The sequence below is a fragment of the Arachis hypogaea genome, chromosome 4 (genome assembly GCF_003086295.3).
Source record: "Arachis hypogaea cultivar Tifrunner chromosome 4, arahy.Tifrunner.gnm2.J5K5, whole genome shotgun sequence".
Lineage (NCBI taxonomy): Eukaryota > Viridiplantae > Streptophyta > Magnoliopsida > Fabales > Fabaceae > Arachis > Arachis hypogaea.
In genome coordinates this window covers 62,256,889-62,276,541 of record NC_092039.1, presented here as the reverse complement: position 1 = coordinate 62,276,541, position 19,653 = coordinate 62,256,889, and the positions used below count along the sequence as shown (strand labels likewise).

The following is a 19,653-nucleotide window of genomic DNA, read 5'->3' as shown; positions in this document are numbered from 1 at the left end:
ATTTCAATTAATTTTGTCTTTCGAAGACCAAAATAGAGATCGGAATATCTTTCAGAGACGATTTTGACTATTAACTCCAGTACTTATAATAAAAAAAATAAAAAAGTTAATAGTAAGAATAAAATTTAAACTTATTATAAACGTTAGATAAATTTAAATCAAATTAACATAATAAGGTTAATTTAAATTTCTTACATATGCTAAAAACAAAAAATATACTTGATTAAGTATATAATGTATTAGTATTGTTAATTTTTTTATAGATATTTCATTCTATAGAATATATACTTCCTATATAAATTTTAAAATAACCAAATTTAAATAGGTTTAAAAACAATCACATTTATCATCGTGATTCTTTTATTGTTATTGTTGATGATTTTTTTATTTTTTTTCTTTTTCTTTCTTTAAATAATTATTGCAATATTTTTTTTTGTTTAATTTTTGTTTGATTTTTTTATTTTTTCTTATTTTTATTCTTATTAAAAGATGAAATAGAAAAAATTATAAAAATGTGAAATAAAAAAAAGAAGATAAAAAAGAGAAAGAAAGAAGATGATGAAAAAGAAGAAGAAGAATAACAAAAAAGATTTTAAATTGTATAGAATTTATCAGAAAAAGTATTATGATATATAAAATTTCTTAATTTTGACACTAAAATTTTTTAACCGTGACATATGTTCTGGTTAAGAGGGTGAAATAAGGATGATAATTTTGAATTATATAGAATTTATCAGAAAAATAGCAACGAAACTTTTTAACCGTGACACATGAATTCTTTTATTTTGACACCGAAAATTCTTAACCGTGAGACAAAAATTTTTTAACATGTTATTTTCAACTAAATGATGTACTTTTCTTATCATTGAACTATTTGTTCCTGTGTCATTTGCAACAAATTGATATATTTTTAGTTCTAAAACATATTTAAATATATTTTGTTAGTTGAGTGAGTTTAGGTTTTCGCCTTATGATTCTTTAAAGATTTTTTGTCATTTACAAAAAATTTCTATGTCATTTCTAACTAAATAATGTATTTTTATTATCACTGAAATAATTATGTGGTATTGAACTAATATATAAGAGAATTAGTCATTCATGTGTTTTATTTACAATAATTTAATATATCTTTTAAATATAAAATATATTTAAATATATTTTATTAGTTGAATAAGTCGGTTAACTAAATGTGTGATATTTAATGATGATGATAATGATTATGTGTAATAACCTAAATTTTCAATAACGAACTTTCCAGACTTCATATGCTAAAAATTTACAAAATTTGAGTGATACAGTTAGACTCTGTTTAACGAGTTAATTTTAAATTTATACAAAAATAAATAATAATATTTTATTAAATAACAAAATTTTATAATATTAATATTTTATTATAATAATATTTTATGATAATAATATAATAATAGAAACCAAAGTTCAACCAGTAAGAATTATTATCGATATTCCCAGATCAGTACTATGGCACTAGAACACTCTAGAGATATTCTAGAATAGTGATAATCATAATATATTGATATCAGTGTCATTTATACTAGTATATAAGATATTTAGTCTAATAAAGTAAAAGTATGGAATCAAATATATCTATCTTTAATAATTATTCATAAAATTTAACTTTTATTTCAAGTTCATCTTTATCCCTCATAAAATTTCGGTCATCTTCTCTCTCTCACTCCTCCAAATTACTTTCTTAAAGTTTCATGAAACCATAAGAGAGAAAAAAGAAAGAAAAACCTTCATAGAAGTTTACTTTCAAGCTTGGTAAATGAAGGATTCAAAATTCAAATCAAAATTTTAAACCGATTAAAGTCTTCTTCTCATCTTTCTTTTCATCCTCATATCAATTTTCTGAAGGTAAATTGAAGTATAACTCTCCTTTTCTCTTTTGAAATTCAGCCATATGGTCGTCATGAAGAAAACTTCATGTTCTTGATTTTTTGCTTAGGAAATCCTATCTAAAAGCCTCAAGGAACAAAGAACAATCAATTTCTAACTTGAAAGGTGAAGAAAATCTATTTCTCTTTGTTTAAAAAGGTTCGATTGGATGGAACATTAAAGGAGTAATCATACTTTGTTCTATTCCTTGTATGAATCATGCTCTAGGTGTTATAAGAAATTCAAAGCCACAAGTCTCAAACTCAAAGGGTAAGTAAAACTCTCCTTTTTTTTTCTCATGAGCAATTCAGCTTTAAGAGTTTTTTTGTGTTAAAAATTATTTTTGATTAAAATATAGGTAAAATTTGGTGTTAAAAAGCTTCTAAAAAGTGATTAAAAGGTTTGGAATCAAAGTAAGGATTTACTTAAAATAATTGTATGATTATGTATGTTTGATCTATAATTAATGATTTTATTTTTGGTGAATAAAATTGAGTATTTAAATGCTTAATTGGTGATGTTTGTATGTTGATTGCAAACTTAAAGCTTGATGTTTCTTAGAAGTACCATGGCTGAATTGGCTAGGTGCTTATAAGAAACCTTGTTCAAATCTTGTTTAAATTTTAATTTGTGAAGTAAATTTGAAAGTTTAATACATTGAAACAATGTTGCTTGAAAAGATTAAAAAAAAGCTTAAGGAAGATGTCAAGAAATAAAAGAGAAAAGAAAAAGGAATGCTGTAGTAAGAGTAGAAGAAGATTTAGTCCAAGAGAAAAAGGTGATAAGGTAAAATATTAATAAAAATAAAATGGTCTTTTAATAAAAGATTAAGGTTAAAATAGTGATTTGAGGACACAAGGATATTATGGTCATTTAATAAAATATGTGAGGGTAAAAATATTCATTCAAGATTTTAGAGATAAAAATGTAATTATGTAAAAGTATAGTGATAAAAGTGTAATTATGAAAAAGATAAGGGGCTAAGATATAAATAGATAAAAGCTCTGGGACAAAATGTAAATATAAAAAGTTAAAGAATAATTATGTACTTAAATAAAGTATAAGGGACATAAATGTAATTATAATAAAAGCTTAGGACATAGTGATAAAATTAAGAGAAGATCACGGGCGTAATGGTAATTTTTAATAAAGAAGTATAGAAAATGTAATTTAAAGCCAAGAACTTAAAACTCATTTACATAACAGATTTAAGGTACAGATAGATTTTTGAGGAAAGAATAATTGCTGATTAAAAGAGAAGAGGACAAGTAATGAAAAAAGGTTAAAATGAGGAGTGATAACTGAAAACTGATGATTGAAAAATGAGGAATTGAACTGATAAAGAATAAATAGAAATTGAGAACAGCATAGTTAATAAATAAAAAAGAGAAAAGAGAACTGAGAATTGATAAGTGGAAAATGATAAATGATAACTAAAAACTGAAAGCCGAGTGAATGACTCCAACTATAAGACTTAAGCAAGAGACAACTGAAAGTCAACTGAATAGCACTATTCATAAGACTTAAATAACTAAAAATAGAAAATTGAGAAAGATGAATGAAATGACTGAAAATGCTAAATGAATGACTAAATGCCTGGCAAGGTCAAGGGTTTTGTCCCGCTTACTCAGTGCTTGAATGTAATAGTAAGGATGTCCACAAACTGAGAACTATTTTTCAAATGTAAGTGTATTAGTGCAAAGAAAAATTAACTGAATGTCTATGTCATAAGGCTTATTGCAATTCTAGAAGTCAACTGATATGGTTTCATCATAAAGGCTTGTACAACTGAACATCTAAAAAGTCATATTTAGGACTAGCGCTCAGGTAATGTTGGGTTTTGGGAAGTCAACCGATACATGAGTCATGGCCTATATAGGGCTAGACATGCATCATACTTGTCTGCAGCATAATTTTTGGATCTTGTATTATGCTTGAATTATTGTTGTTGTGCTCTATGACTTACTTGTATTTTGATTGTGTGGCTTATCTATGATTGTCTGTTAATGGTTGACTGCTATGAGATTAACCTTAAAGTTAAAGATGAAAGGCAAATCGTAAGGAATAACATAAAAAGAAAAATAAGGCTAAATCGATTATGGAGTAAAAGTTACTAAGATCGTATAATTTTTGATAAAAAGGATTACGCGATCAATTACCTCTACGCTAGATCGCTATCCTATGATAATGAAGGATTCATTACCCTCGTTAGTACCCTACTGGAAATTATAGGTTCTCACTCCCTTCCGTTCACTGTTCCTACAGGCAGAGCTGATAGCAACTCCCGTTAAAGAGTTGGTGCCGCTCTTTTTGCTACATCCTATACTTAAAGTATATGTACGTTTAAAAGACATATGATGGTATGTGAAGTTATAGAGCCTAGAGTGTTTTTCCCTCTTCTTGTTAGAATTTTTCTTGAAGGATAAGACTTATCTAGGATGAGTTCCAAACTAGAGAATTTTTAGATGTGTTAGGATTCAGGATGTCATGTATAAGTAGGAGTCTGTACTATATATATGTAATATACTAAAGGTGTCTAACTCTGGGCTAATATTATTTACGTTTGTTTGACTAGTGCTACCTTATTCTTTCTTGCTGTTTGTATGAAATTTACGTATTTATGTTGTGAATTAAGTTTCTTTACGTCTTTTATTATGATTTATAATTTATTGTGTATGACTGTTATCATTTGCAATGCATTTAAAACAAAGAAAAGCTTACCTCAAAAATGTATTATGTTCTAACGGCGAATCAGGCTCATATGTTATATTAATAAGGAGTTATAATTTTAGGAGAATAGGTTGGTAACACCTTATTTCTAGTGCGATTATGATGTGCTAAAAATTAGATCGTTACAAAAAGAAAAAAGATAGAAGAGATAAAAATCAAATGAGAAAGAGAAGGAGGAAGCGGTAGTAATAATGATGGCAACGATGATAATGTAAAAAAAAAAGAAAGAAAAAAAGGAGAAGAAGAAAAGCAAAAATAACAACAGTGCATAGAAATAAAAATGACTTGGTTAAAAATTGGTTAACAATTTATTAATTGTCTAGTTTTTCTAAAAATATATAGCGAATGTAATCTTAAAAACACTTAAATTTGTTAAACTAAATATAAACACAAGCCTGAATTAAACTAAAATAAATTCCAAGATAACAAAAGTGTAGAGACAGAAGAATTAAGATAGTTTGATAAATCTCATTATGTCTTCAACTCGACATCCACCCACCATAAAAGATTAATTATTGATTTGTGAGGGTGCACATTTTAAAGATAAATATCTAAAAGGATAAAGATTTTCAGATATATTTAATTAAAATCGAAACTATCCCATTAACATACAGACAAGAGCCAGCAATCCTAACAATTTTGACTAACACATACCTAAAAAATCACATACATTCCCAACCCGCAAATCTAAGACATCCAAACCAGATAATGACTTTTCAATTATAGTTACTGTTATGCCCGTTAAATTGCACTTTATGTTATTATTCTGAATGAATTGCATATATAACAATTTAATACCACACTGATTATTTAATATCTATATCTGTAAATAAAAAGATAAAAGAATAGTATAGAAATAAATAGCTTCTAAACACAGTTTTGTGTATAAAAGTGACTATTAATTAATTCACCATTTTGAAAAAAAATTCAAAGCATATTATAATAAAAAATAGTCATTTTTAGTCATAAAAAATTTGAACACTAACAAATTGACAACAAAAAAATTAAATATCCGTAAAAGATGAATATTATTTGACAAAAATATTCGATCGTTAAATTTTAAATTAATCTCGTTAAAATTTTATAAAATTTTCAAATTAACATTTCTATCATCTTCTCCACCAAATCTTTTTAACCTAACGTCTTCAAAATCAGAATCAACCTTAGAGCCCGTTTGGGAAGTAGCAGAAGCTACTTTTTTTAACTTTTGGATTATAAAAAGTCACAATCTATGTGTTTGGTACTATTTTAAAAAAAGCTTTTAACTTCCCGAAAAGTTAATTTGCAGCTTTTTGAAGAAGTAGAAATATATGACTTCTTGCTTCTCGAGAAGTCATTCTACCACTTAATTAAAAAAATTAATTTTAAAACAAAAAAATACTTTCATTCTTGACTCTATGAAAAATACTGACCCTTCATCACCATTTTCACACAAGGTCTGCTAGAAGCACTGACCTTCCACCATCATTCTCACGCAATGTTCTAAGTCTCACCATTTTTACGTAATGAAACATCTGATGGAAGTATTGATCCTCCACCACATTTTCGGACAATATTACATCTGAACAACTTACTGCATATATTCCTTCTAAGTATTTTTTTTATCATTTTATCACTATTTTTTATTATTAAATTTGTATTCAAGTGTGGTATGAAATTTCAGTTTTAATTTTATTTTTTTTCATATGTAATTTTATAGCTTATTATTATTTTCATAGTTAATTATAACAAGTTCTTGACCTCAATAAAGGAGAAGAGAGTTCTAATAGGAGTAAAAATAAAAAATAAAAAACAGAAATAAAATGTACATTGACACACATTTTATATTTATTTTTTATTTTTACCTACCATATCATACACAATATTAGTGATTAGGTTATGTAAAATCAACATTCAATATTGGAAAATATTTGTTATCATGGTTATTTTAATATTCATTCTCCTTTATGAAAAAATTTATCTTTTGCGTTATTTATCCAAACGCTACAACTTTAAAATAAGTACTTTTATAACTAAAAAATCAAACACAAAATAACTTATTTATAAGCTGCTTTTAATAAAAGTCCTTATGTTTTAAGCTCCTTTCCAAAAGAACTTATTTAAGTTATTTACCCAAACTGGGCCTAAATCAAACACAAACAACTTCCAATCAAATTCAGGACATGAAAAAAGCTAACTTGATTGTTTATCAAAGAATAAAAGAAGGAAGGAGCATTGTTACTATGCACAAAGAGAAAGAAAACAGTTAGAGGTTATTGTTAGTTGAAAGGTTAAACGTTATGTGAGTAAAAAGAAAATAGTTAGTTGAAAAAAAGAAAAGAAAAGTTAAAAATCAAGAAAAGTTAGAAATTAATGATAGTTGATAAGGAAAAGAAAGGTCAAAGCATATGAAGAAAAAGAAAAAGTTAGTTGGGAAAAGAAAAGAAATAAAACATAGTCAAAAATTATGTTAAGAAGAAGAAAAAGTTAGTTGAAAAAAAAAACAAAGGTTAAAAGTTATGTAAAAAGAAGGGAAAAGTTAGTAAAAGAAATGGAAGAAAAATCAAAGCTTAGTGCATAGTCACAAGTTCCTTAATTCCAAAAAGTTTCAAAATTTTCAAAACAAGTAAGTTTCTATTCACTTCTCAAATAAAATTCAAGATGCCAAAACAAGTAATGCAGATATATGTGTAGAGCACATAATCAAGTAAATATCAATCACAAGTAATTGGCATAAATTAAAAAAATTTGGCGTTGACAAAGTTAGAAACAAAAAGAAACAAGTAAGCCAAAAAACATTCGAACACCAAATTCCAATGAGGCATGAAAGTCACAAGTTGAAACAAGAATTGAAAAGCCCGTGATCTATGTGACCTAATGTAAGTTAGTCATGAATAGAATGAATCAACTTAGCCACATAGATTAAAAACCTTCAAACTTGTGAGTTTATGCAAAAGAGGCTCAAATTTTCCAAAGAATTTCAAGTTTATGGTCAATTTAAAAATTCACTTGAACTATTCAATGCATAGAAGTAAATTAGCATCACAAGTAAGCAAAGAAAGTTAGAAGCATGACCAAAACTTTCAAAGAGGTTCTTGAGGAGTTTTCCAAAACCATTTAGCAAACAAGATTCTATTGACACAGAAATCCGTCAAATAGAATCTTGTTGCCCCAAATAACAAAGTCAATTAATAAAATAAGGTTAGGAAAAATCCGACAGCATTTCAACAATAAATTGGCCTATTTTCCCAATTCAACCAATCAATTCAAACTTCCTATGAATTCATTGAGAATTAAAAACATAAAAACCAGATATCTAATCATGGGAAGTAGGCAAATGAGCCAACATGGATTGAAAAATCAGTAGCAGTCAAACTTGAAGCAAGAACAAAATGGATAATTGAACTTGAGGAATTGACAATTTAATCCAAATTCAAGAAAGGCAGCATCATTCAGCAACAGAATAGCAATCAATGGCCCAACATACAGCATCAAAACAGTAATAATGAACAATCCAGCAGCAATATCTCAGCAAAATAGCAGGAGCACAGTAGTTTATCCATTAATTCAACAGAAAATTAATCAAGCCGAACTAAACGAATTCAGCAACAGATTTATCAATAAAACCAATCTCATTCACTCACCTTCACTCTCTCTCACTCACCTAACTCAACCCAATCCTCACCTCTCTCATTCTGCTTCACTCACCTAACTCAGCCTTTTATTCTGACATCTCTCATTCTCTATGACTAACTGAATCACTTCCCTCATCCTCCTTCAATTACCACTCTCAGCTGCTCAACCTTACTCACTGAATCATAGAAGCAAGCTCATCTTCCTTCACACTAGCATCGTTATCTCGTCATGATCACTGGCTTGTCTGCTACTCTGTGCTGCCAACAGCTTCTCGCCGAAGAAATTCCAGAGTTCATCTTATTATTAAATTTTAGGCTTTCATCTAGGTGAGTTGATCTTCTTCTTCTTGTATTGAAGTATTGATTATTGCTTTTGCTATTTCTGAATTGAAAAATTCTGCTATTCTAGCTTGGTTCTATACTTTGTTAGAAAGAATTAAATCTGAGACCTAAATTAGTATCCATGGCGAATTAGGGTAGATATAGGTGTGATTGCAGTATATGCTTTAACCCAAGAGTCAACCTGAATATTGACTGAAATTCCTCTGCCTACCGTCTAGAGTAGTCCTTTTTCTAGCACCTTCCTCCCCTCCAAAATATTTTTCCAACCCCAAGAAGGATTATTACCAGCTTCTAATCGTAGGAAATTAGTAAACCTGAAATACTTGCTCCTATACACCTTATATATTAGGGAGTTTGTTTGGATTATAAGCTTCCAACCTTGTTTTGCAAGCATTGCAATGTTGAAAGCTTTTAAATCTTTAAAGTTTAAACCTCCTTGTATTTTCGATACACAAGTAATCTTCCAACTTACACATTGCATCTTTGTTTCTGTTCTTCTTTTGCCCTACCAAAATTAGAGAATAGGTAGTTTGTCTAAGAAAACCCTAACAACTTGAAGCAATTTTGTATGTAAATTGGAACCACCGTAGCCACTACCTTAATCAAAATTTTCCTACCGTTTGGGGATAGTAATGCTCTTTTCCAATGTTGACGCTTTAGAGTTACTTTGTCTTTGATGTAATTAAATGTGGCCTTTTTTTATCTCTAAACTGGCGAAGGTAAATCCAAGTACTTGTTTTTATTTCCAATGTGAGGAACCATTAGAATGTTGGCTAAGTTTCTCGGGTTTGTAGTGAAGTGTTATTGCTGAAAAACATTGACAACTTATCTAAATTAACCATTTGCCCACTTAATTCTTCATATACTTGTAGGGTATGCATTAGGCCCTGACAGTCCTCTTAACTAGCTCTACTAAATAGAATTGAGTCATCTGCAAAAAATAGGTGGTTGATCTTTAGACATCTGTGATTACATCTCAAGCTAGTAAACTCCTATCTTTGTTCTCCTCTATTGAGCAAATGGGAGAGCCTTTCTGCACAAAATAGGAAAAGGCAGGGGAAGAGAGGGTTGCCTTGCCGCAGCCCTCTACATGGTTTGAAAAAACCATGAGGTTGACTGTCCACACTAACAGAATAAGAAACTGTCATCACACATTCTTTGATCCAGTCCATTCATTTGCTAGAAAAACCCAATTTTTTCATCATAACCTAGACAAAAGGCCACTCAACTTTGTCATACACCTTGCTCATGTCAAGCTTCAGGGCTAGATCATATTGACCACATCTTTTGTTCTTTAGAAAATGCATGAATTCATGAACAATTAGAATATTATCACTAATGAGTCTTCCTTTAACTGCTACTAAGACTTATTGGTTGATTTTCTTCATTGAACTGGCATTAGCAACTTTTGGAATTAAGCAAATATTTGTGTGATTAAATGTTTTAAAGTTTTTATCTTCCAGGAAAAAAACTTCTTAATGCTTTAACCTTATCCTCTTTGATCGTTTCCCAAAAGAATTGAAAGATATTGCCAGTAAATCCATCATCCCCAGGTGCTGAAAATGGATTGATGGAGAAAACTGTAGACTTGATCTCCTTCTTTGTCGTTGATCGAATTAACAGCCTATTAGTGGTATCATCAATTTTCCATGGTTACTTCTTGGATTTCCTCTTTAGGATCCCTCGAATTGGTTGATGAGAATTGTTCTTCAAAATACTGTCGAGCAATCGAGGCTATCCCTTCCGATCAGTTGCTGAATTGCCATATTCATCCTACAAAATGTATACTTTATTTTTTTTATTCCAATTTTTAAACTTGGAATGAAAGAACTTAGTGTTTCTATCCTCTCACTCCAATCACTGCAATCTTGATTTCTCCCTCCAATACATTTTCTCCTCCATCAAAGCCTTCTCTAATTCTACTTTCACCACCCGAACCTATATAGGATTGGCCCTGTCTCCCTTTCCTAAATCAATCAGCCGCTATTTAATGCACAAATTCTGGTTTGGGAGTTATTAGTAGATCTTTTTTCCATTAGTTTGTGTCGATAATTTTCAATTTTTCAAACAGTTTATACATTGATAAGCCATCAATATCTATCTTCCAAGCTTTCTTAACGAATGAAATCACTTCGTCCTTCTTACAACATCTTTCCTGGAATCGAAAGCGTCTTTTATACTTCCTCTCCTACTTGTCAGCACTTAATAATAGTGGTCTACGGTTTGATCCAAGGTCTTCTAAGTGTGTTACAAAGGCATTCGGCCAAGCTATCTTCCACCCATTCGTCACTAGCACCCTGTCAAATCGTTCCCAGATAAGGTTGCTACCAAATTGATGGTTATTCCATGTAAATTGCTCCGCTTCATACCTTAAATTAGCAAGTGATGCGTGAGCATTTTATCTATATTTTCTATTTATTTTATATACAAATTAAGTGAGTTTCAATCTTATTTTAGTGTTTGGAATCTCTTTGGATGCTACTTTGAGTTGCATTGGTGTTTTAATTATTTCAGGTGAAGTTCAGATCAGTTTGGCAGAGTTTGTGTGCCAGAAAAGAGAAGAATTGGAAGCTGCCAAGCTGGCGCTAAACGCGGACCTGGGTGTTTAGTGCCAGCAGCTCAGAAGCGCGAGAGAGCTCTCTCTCCACAAGGGAGCTAAACGCCAGACCTGATGTTTAGCGCCAGCAAGCCAGAATGAATAGAAGCGTTTCTGCCACCTAGGGTGCTAAACGCCGAATCTGGCATTTAGCACCAACAATGCGGATCACACTTCATCAAAAGAGTATCTTTAGTTAGATTTAACTTTTAATTATTCTATTTTATTTTATTTTAGTTATTTTTAATTATAAATAAAATATTTTAGGTTTAGAATTTATTATTTTATTTTAGTTTCAAATTTTTTCTTCCGCACTTTCACATTTTTTGAACCCTAGTTTTCTCTCGAAGTCATGAGCTGCTAAACCTCTTTGGTTAAGGTTAGAAGCTCTATTTATTTCTATGTATTAAGACTATTATTTTTCTATTTTAATTAATGTATTGATTCAGTTTTAAGGATTATTATCGTTCTTTATCTTATGAATATAGGTATATCAGAAGAATAACCTTTATTCTATATGCATTCTTGTGATTCTCGGAAGAGTTATCTCAATTGAATACCAGCTTGAGAGTAAATTCCTCCTAAATTGCTAATTACTTGAACTTAATGGGATATGTGACATATAATCCTTTTATATTTGGGTAATTAGGGTTCTGTAGCCAATAAACTAGAATTGAACATAACCCTCTAATCTATATTAAATGACTAAGACATTGGCGGTTGATTAGGTTAGAAGAGACTAAATCACTAGGAATTAGGGTTTAGTCAATTACAGTTTGCCATGAAATGAATTTGCATGATTAAAATAGTTGGTAAGAAAACTTAATCCGGACAAATAAATTACTCCGAAATCTTAATTGTTTTCTCCCATATATTTAACAGCAATTTATTGTTTGCTTTCTGATTCTCTGATTTTACTGTTTAATGCAATTGAACTCTGTAAACATAATTTTCTACTTGCCTGACTGAGTAATTCATTCGACTATCGTTGCTCAGTCCATCAATCTTTGTAAGATTGATCCTCATTCACTTGATGTATTACTTGATACGACCCGGTGCACTTACTAGTTCAATTGTGATATTCTAATTGCGCACCAGCAAGTTCTTCTGAGTTAATGAAGTCATTAAAGTCTTGAATTGACTTCGCTGAGTTATCTTTGCCTCCTTCCTTCTCATGGTGAGCCCGTATTACATTAAAGTCTCCCATAACAATCAGATTATTATTGCTCCTTTCAATTATCTGCAATATGGTAGCGAATTGATCCCTTCTTCTATTCTCATTCGTAGCCAGATACACCCCAACAACCTCCCATTACTTGTTTGTTTGCAAGTGGACATTTTGAAGTGAATGAAAAAGCATTTTTTATTAAAAAACTAAACATCCGTCCCATCCTTCCACACACAATTGCCAAACCACATTGTTTCCCTCTTAGGTCCACTCACTCCACTGCCAAGGCAATGTTCTTAGTTTCACATAGGAATATTACTTCAGGGGAATGAGACTTAGCAATTCCTTATGTATATATACATGTGTTATTTATAAATTTTTAATGTAAATTTTATATTCTGACGTATATTCTATATATGTGGTTAATTTAGTGTATACGTTAATATTAAGACTACACATAAAAAAGTTCAAGAAAGCAAGATTTAAGAACTTACCTAACTAACTGCACAAACAGATTTTTTGTTTTTATTGGTTTTTCTATTTTCTAACTAGTTACTATGCTAGAGATGTAGTAAGATGTATGTGTCATGTGTGTATATAAGATGGATCATTTAGATGAATGGATGTATGAGGATTCTAGCTATTTATTTTGAACACAAAACAATTCTCTTTTCTGAATTTCTCTACTTTCTTTTCTTATAAGCACAAGCAATTACTTCTGATTTCTATTATGGTATCTAGAGCTTAGAAATTTTTTTTCTTTTCTCTATACCATGGATTCTGTAGGTGAAATCTCAACCATCAATATTGATCCTCCAAGCAACAATGCTGGAAATTCTTTTCAACAACCATTTATCATCAATCAACGATCTTTCACACTTATTTCTGATAAATCGGGTGAAAACAATCACAAAATTTGGCTGCAGCAAGATCTAGCTGCTATTAGAGGCCAAGATCTAGAAGAACACCTGTATGCAGATCGAGTTCCATCCCAAAAATCAACAACAACACAAGGTTCCTCCACAAACACCACAACTTACAAGTAATGGTGTCAAGATTATCAAAATTTAAAATTCACCTGATTTTAAAGGATATAGATGCCTCTCTTCTAGTGAAAAAATGTACATTTCAAGAAGTGTTCATTTTGATGAAACTCAATTTTCATATTCTGAATTATTCACTCTATTGATAGAATTATAACTAATGACACTGATAATCATGATTTTGCATCCTCTTTCACCAAACACTCTTTACTGCATACAGATCATCATCGTATTACTACTGATACTACTTCTAAATCAAACACTAGTCGCATTAATTCTCAAATTGATTGTCTTGATATTACTGAGAATGACATTAATAATGAATTACATAATTCTAATTTACCCCCTAAATTCCTCCCAAATTCCAATTTCAAGCATTGAAATACAACACTCTGCCTTGGATACTGATGCCATTGAACTAAATTTACCTCATATTCAACGTTGTGCACTTAATGCTAATAGACACTATGGTTACTAGGTCTAAGGCTAACAACAACAATCCCAAAGTCTTAAATTCTATCATTATTTCCCCTGATTACACACAACAACCACCAAAATCTACTAAAATAGCAGTTACTATACCTCATTGGCATAAAGTCATGATGATGGAAGAATATCAAATCCCTGTGAAAGCTAAGACATGGATTGTAGTTCCACCACCACATCATGCTAAACCCACAGGCAGTAAATGAATTTTTACCATTAAGAAGCATCCAGATGAAACTATACAAAAGTACAAAGCTAGACTTATTGCTCAAGGCTTTCATTAAGAGGAAGGCTTTGATTTTGAGCAAGTCTTTAGTCCTGTAATTTGGTCATCTACAATTCGATTAGTTTTAAGCATAGCTTTATCTAAAAATTGGATTTTGAGGTAGTTTAATTTTAATAATGCATTTCTAAATGGGGATTCAAATCAAATCTTATATATGTATCAACCAGTTGGTTTTGAACAAATTCTATCTAAATATGTTTGCAAGTTGCATAAATCCATTTATGGATTGAAACAGGCCCCTAGACAATGGTTTACTAAACTAAGTACTACTCTTTACTCCTTTAGTCTTCATAACACTAAATCTTACACACCTTTATTTGTTAAACAAATTCTAGTTCAGTTATCTATCTTTTGTGCTATGTAGATAACATAATCATTATAGAGAACAATGCTACTAAAGTTCAATCCTTAATCAATTCATTGGATAAAGTGTTTTCTTTGAAAAATTTAGGAAATTTAAAATTTTTTTGGGCATTGAGGTTCAAAGAACTAACTTAGGACAATTATATCTCTCATAAACAAAGTATATCACTGATGAGTTGTTAACCAAATTGGGAATGGCATGATCCAATTCAATGCCTACTCCAATGATCTCTTCCCTTCAACTCCTCTCAACAGGTTTAGATACCTTTGAAGATCCTAATTCTTCAGAATACTGATTGGATCTTTGCTATACTTAACCATCACAAGACCAAATGTGGCATATGCAGTGAACAAGATTAGTCAATTCATGCATTCACTCTTCTTGTTCACTAGAAAGCTGAAAACGAGTTCTAAGATACCTTCAATGAACTAAAAAGCATAGACTTATGATACATAGATGCCAGAATTATAGACTATATAGTTTTTCAGATTCAAATTCGGCAACTGATCTTGAAGATTGCAAGTCTGTTTCTGGTTTTTGTGTGTTTTCAGGTACTAATCTAATTTCTTGGACATACAGAAAACAGCACACAATTAGCAGATCATCTATAGAGTTAGAATTTCAAAGTCTTGCATCATGTGAAGCTGAGTTGGAGTGGCTCAAAAACTTGCTCCTAGAATTATAAATTCTTCTCAAGACAACACCTACAATATTCTGTGATAACATGAGCCAATTCTTCTAACGGCAAAGCCCTACTCGAGTTTGAAGAGTGTATTAAAACTACACATAAAAAAGTTCAAGAAAACAAATTTCAAGAACTTACCTAACTAAGTGCATATATAAATTTTTGTTATTACTGGTTGTTCTGATTTCTAACTAGCTGCTATGCTAGAGCTGCAATAAGATGCATGTATGAGTCATGTATATAAGGTGGACCATTTAGATAAATGGGTGTACGGGGATTCTAGCTATTCATTTTGAATACAGCATAGAATTTTCTTATCTGAATTTCTCTTCTTTCTTTCTTACTGCACAAACAATTACTTCTGATTTCTGTTAGCTAATATATACATAATTGATTCTTATTGCATTTAATAATTATATTTTAAATAATTTAACAAAAACTATGAATAAACCGGTGCAAAGCAGGGGCTAAACTCTAGTTGTTTTCTAATGCTTGGTAGCATGAGTAGTTGAGATTTTTGTGTGACTCTGTTTGTGGTGTTTTCTCATTCACTCTATTTGCATCCTTAACACCAGACAATCATGACCCCAAAAAAAAAAAAAAAACATGAAACAAAAGGATAAAATAATGAAAATTATTGGGTCTACGCATATAAAAATAAATAAAGATTAAACGAAATAAAAAGACAAAGAAGCTTAGTAAGGATATAACAGATTGCCTGTCATTATATTTCGTGGTAGTTGTCTCAAAGAAAAAATCTCCATTGATTAATATTTGCCGTGACAGTCCTTAATACGTTTTCTTTTTCAGTTGTTCCTATCGATCCTTTTATACAAACATTTTTAATAATTTAATTTTTGTTCCCAATTATACGGATAGTCTAATATACTTGAGCTATTATTTGTCCGTTTCTTTTCTTTTTTTTTTTTTTTGAATGATGAAATCATTACCAATAAATTTTAAAATTATGTGGAAACTTTCTTCCAGAAAAATTTTATCAGGACCACATGAGATTAGATGTGTGATAGCTATATTCTAATTAGTGCCAGACTGTGTGCATGAAAATAAATACCTATTTAAAATGGAATTAATAACTAGTTACTTGGTAGTGCATTAACATCAAGAAAAAAAGATTGAATAGTGAGTCTTCAAACTAGACCACTAGTGGAAGTCATAGAATGAAAAATTGGCATTATGTATGTGAATAATGTAGAGCATCTATGCATAGTGGCACCTCATATATGCAACTTTCAAATCAGTAATGGTAGGAACGAAGAGTTCTTTTTCGTGTGTTCCTGTTTTTACTGTAAACTTATTATTTTATTATTATTATTATAAAATAAAGTGGCCACTATATGGAATCAAAATATATGTCAGATATATATAGCACTAAAATATTAAGTAAAGTATTTTATTAAAATTGGCTCAAGCCCGAAAAATAGGCAACCAAAATACACATCTTAAGGAATTAAATATTTTTATATATGTTTATTGTGTATTATTCATCACCTTACTAACTAGAAGATGAAATATTGTTTTCAACAAAGTAAAAATTAAAATCATCTTATGACGTGTGAAAGAATAAATTAGAATTAACAAAATAAAATAAAATAAAACAAAACAAAATAAAATAAAATAAAAATATTGTTTATGGATAATATATCATTCATGTATTTATATCTAATATTTTAAATTTTTAAAATAAATAATTTTATAATATAATATCATAATTTTATCACCAAAATATTTAAAATTTAATTCTTATTATTTATTTCACATGTAAGAAATTTTAATAATAATAACTTAAACTTGTTGAATAAATAATTTCATGACCCCATTCTGCCACTTTCTCCTTCTTTCCCAAGCCTTTTGAAAAATTGATATAATTAAAAGCTTAATAAAACCATTAAAATGCAGATATTTTCGTTAACTTACGAAAAAAAAAATGCAATGATAACTTCAATTCTTCGAGCATTTACCTGTAGAAGATCTCCTATGTTTACTATTATAGCTCCATGCACAGGAAGAACATTGACCCATTGATTCTGGTGAAGAAATTGAAGCCCACCATGTTGGTCTTGCAGAATTAATGTCATGAAGGTGCTATCAGTGTGCTTGGTGGCTCCCATTGTTAATTCAGGTTCAGGGCATGGTGGATAGTAGTGACCCAAAATGTAGAGTCCTTCGGCACAATCTAACTCCTTCAGGTAAGAAGGATTAAGGCCAAGGGCCTCTGATAATAACTCAAAGATGGTGAAACCCAATTCCATTATCTTCCTTGAGAATTCAATCACAATATCTCTGTGATAAGTACGTAATAAACTCATCATCATGGGTTGAAGTAATTCAATCGGACAAGATCATAACAGCAACCGAAATTCACTTGCAATAGTAATTTCCCATCATTTAATGTACAACAGCCTAAGTTATTACAGCTGAGAATTTGCACGTGCACTTGCAAGATGGAAACATTTGGTAACTAAAATAAATTAGTTAAAATTAATCAGAATTTATCTTATTTAATCTTCATTAATTGTTTATAAATAAAGTAAGTTCTTATTTTTTTTTCTAGACTGCTTGCAAAAATAAAATAGTATTAATGAAACATAATTTAGGATTTTTAAATATTTTAATTATCAAAATAATTATTTTAATTATCAAAATAAATGTGGTGTAAATTGGTAAATACATTATAAATTATTTATTTTAGTAATTAAAATAATTAAATTATTTATTTAAAAAAATTCCATAATTTAACCTTTATAATTTTATGTATATAATATTTATTTATATATTTATTATATTTAAAATTATATAATTATTATAACTAATTCTAATGTCTCCCAAACATGATTGCAAAAGTATCTAAATATTGTTTTACCTTCTTTATAACACAGACCACATAATATAAAAAACGGTATTACCCCATTATAAGTTAAATTGTTCAATATATAATCAAATTATCTAGTCTTGATCAATGATATATGACCAATAAAATTGATTATTTTTTACCAACTTTCTAAGAATATTTAATACTAAATTTTAAATCTTAAATTTTAAATTTTAAATATTTATAGTAAAAAAAAATGTTGAGCCAAAATGTTATGCCAAAATTGATAAAGAGTGAAGGTCTCTTAAGATTTTTGTTTTAAATATATGTATTTAGTACTATAATAGACAACTATCTTGAAGACAAGGGATGGAGTAACTAAATAACTTAACTTCTAATAGCTAATGAGCACTTGAGCTTAAATTGGAATCAAGCTGATAATGTTTTCTATTACCTGCATATTTCTGGTATTTCTTCTGGTTTGGGTGGATGAGGAGCAACCAACATAGTAAGAGTATCTCTCCAATTAGCAGCCTGGTTAGTATTAGCTCTAACACTGGAATGATACAAAACTTTCTTCTTTACAAGATCCCTGCAATAAAACTCTTTCCTTACCTTAGCATCTTGTTCATGGAACAGCCTAATCCCATCGATCATACCGTCCAAGATGCTGACTGGAATTTCATGATTAATCACCTGAAAAATTCCCCACTCATGGCATGCCCTGCGAATATTTTCAATTACTTTGGCGCGGAAAGTTGTGCTGCTCTTTATGTCTCTGATGTCGACGATGGGAACATTGGAATCATAGGCAGTTGCTTGAGTTTCGTTGGCGTCCAACTTGCCGGAGTGGAACATGCGTGGGATTTTGGTCACACCGGATTCTATAAGGCCTCTAACGCCGACTTTGGAATCTTCGAATGCTTTCCCTTCGGCTTTTCTGTCATAAGTGGAATCACTTGTAACTGCTTCCTCTAACTGCTTTGTGTTTTCTCCTGCCATGTTGAGAGCGGAGTTACAAAAATTGAAACAAGGTCCTGCTATGAAAAAAAGTCGGTGTGGAATTGAGAAAAACTAACCGAAGACTCGAAAGGAATTATATAGGCGAGAAGAGAGAAAATAATCACAAAACAACCAATTATGAAGTACATGGATATAGAATAATAAATTATTAAAAATTATTCTTGTTTTGTAGATTTAGTAAATTGAGGGTGGTTTGATATCTAATAGTATGAGAGTGAAACCAACTCCACTTTTGCAGGTATCAATTTTCTATAAGTATATCAAAGTATCTTGAATTAGATGAGTATTGAAATAAACAATAAATTAAAATTTGTAAAGGAATAAAAGAGATGTAAAATAAAGAATTCGAAAGGTAAATTGATTGGAATTGAAAAGGGTTGTGTTGAAATTTAAAGAAAGTAATAAAATGCCTTCGACTGTGTCAAAGGATTTTGGACATGAAAATTAAAGGTACTGAAATGTAAATTGAATTCGAAAATTAAACATTGCCCGAAATATAAACTTGATTGAAAGATAAAGTTTTGCAGAAAATGTAAATGGAAAGTAAAGACATGTGGAAGGAACCCTACAGAAAATTGACTCGAAGCAGA

At 30.0% G+C, this 19,653-nt stretch overlaps 1 protein-coding gene and 1 long non-coding RNA gene across 5 annotated transcripts in view; one reads left to right on the top strand and one right to left on the bottom strand.

Annotated features, from left to right (window-relative positions):
* The window catches only part of LOC112796785 (1-aminocyclopropane-1-carboxylate oxidase homolog 12-like), a 30,179-nt gene extending 11,018 nt beyond the window's left edge, over positions 1-19,161 (bottom strand). The window contains exons 1-3 of one of the 3 annotated variants that reach the window (XM_072235570.1): positions 19,120-19,161; positions 18,495-19,035; positions 17,190-17,511 (exon numbers count right to left, since the gene is read on the bottom strand). In XM_072235570.1, coding sequence (XP_072091671.1) covers positions 17,190-17,511; positions 18,495-18,898 — 726 coding nt within the window. In that variant the 5' untranslated portion in view covers positions 18,899-19,035; positions 19,120-19,161. The other 2 variants (XM_072235569.1, XM_025839402.3) reach the window with 2 other exon arrangements.
* On the top strand, positions 1,675-11,652 carry LOC112796786 (uncharacterized). Of its 2 annotated transcripts, none has more exons than XR_011881127.1 (4): positions 1,675-1,875; positions 1,967-2,022; positions 2,125-2,166; positions 11,097-11,652. It is a non-coding gene; the product is annotated as an uncharacterized lncRNA (long non-coding RNA). The 2 variants fall into 2 exon arrangements; XR_003199386.2 differs by lacking the exon at positions 11,097-11,652 and adding an exon at positions 4,162-4,526.
* Positions 19,162-19,653: the final 492 nt, after the last annotated feature.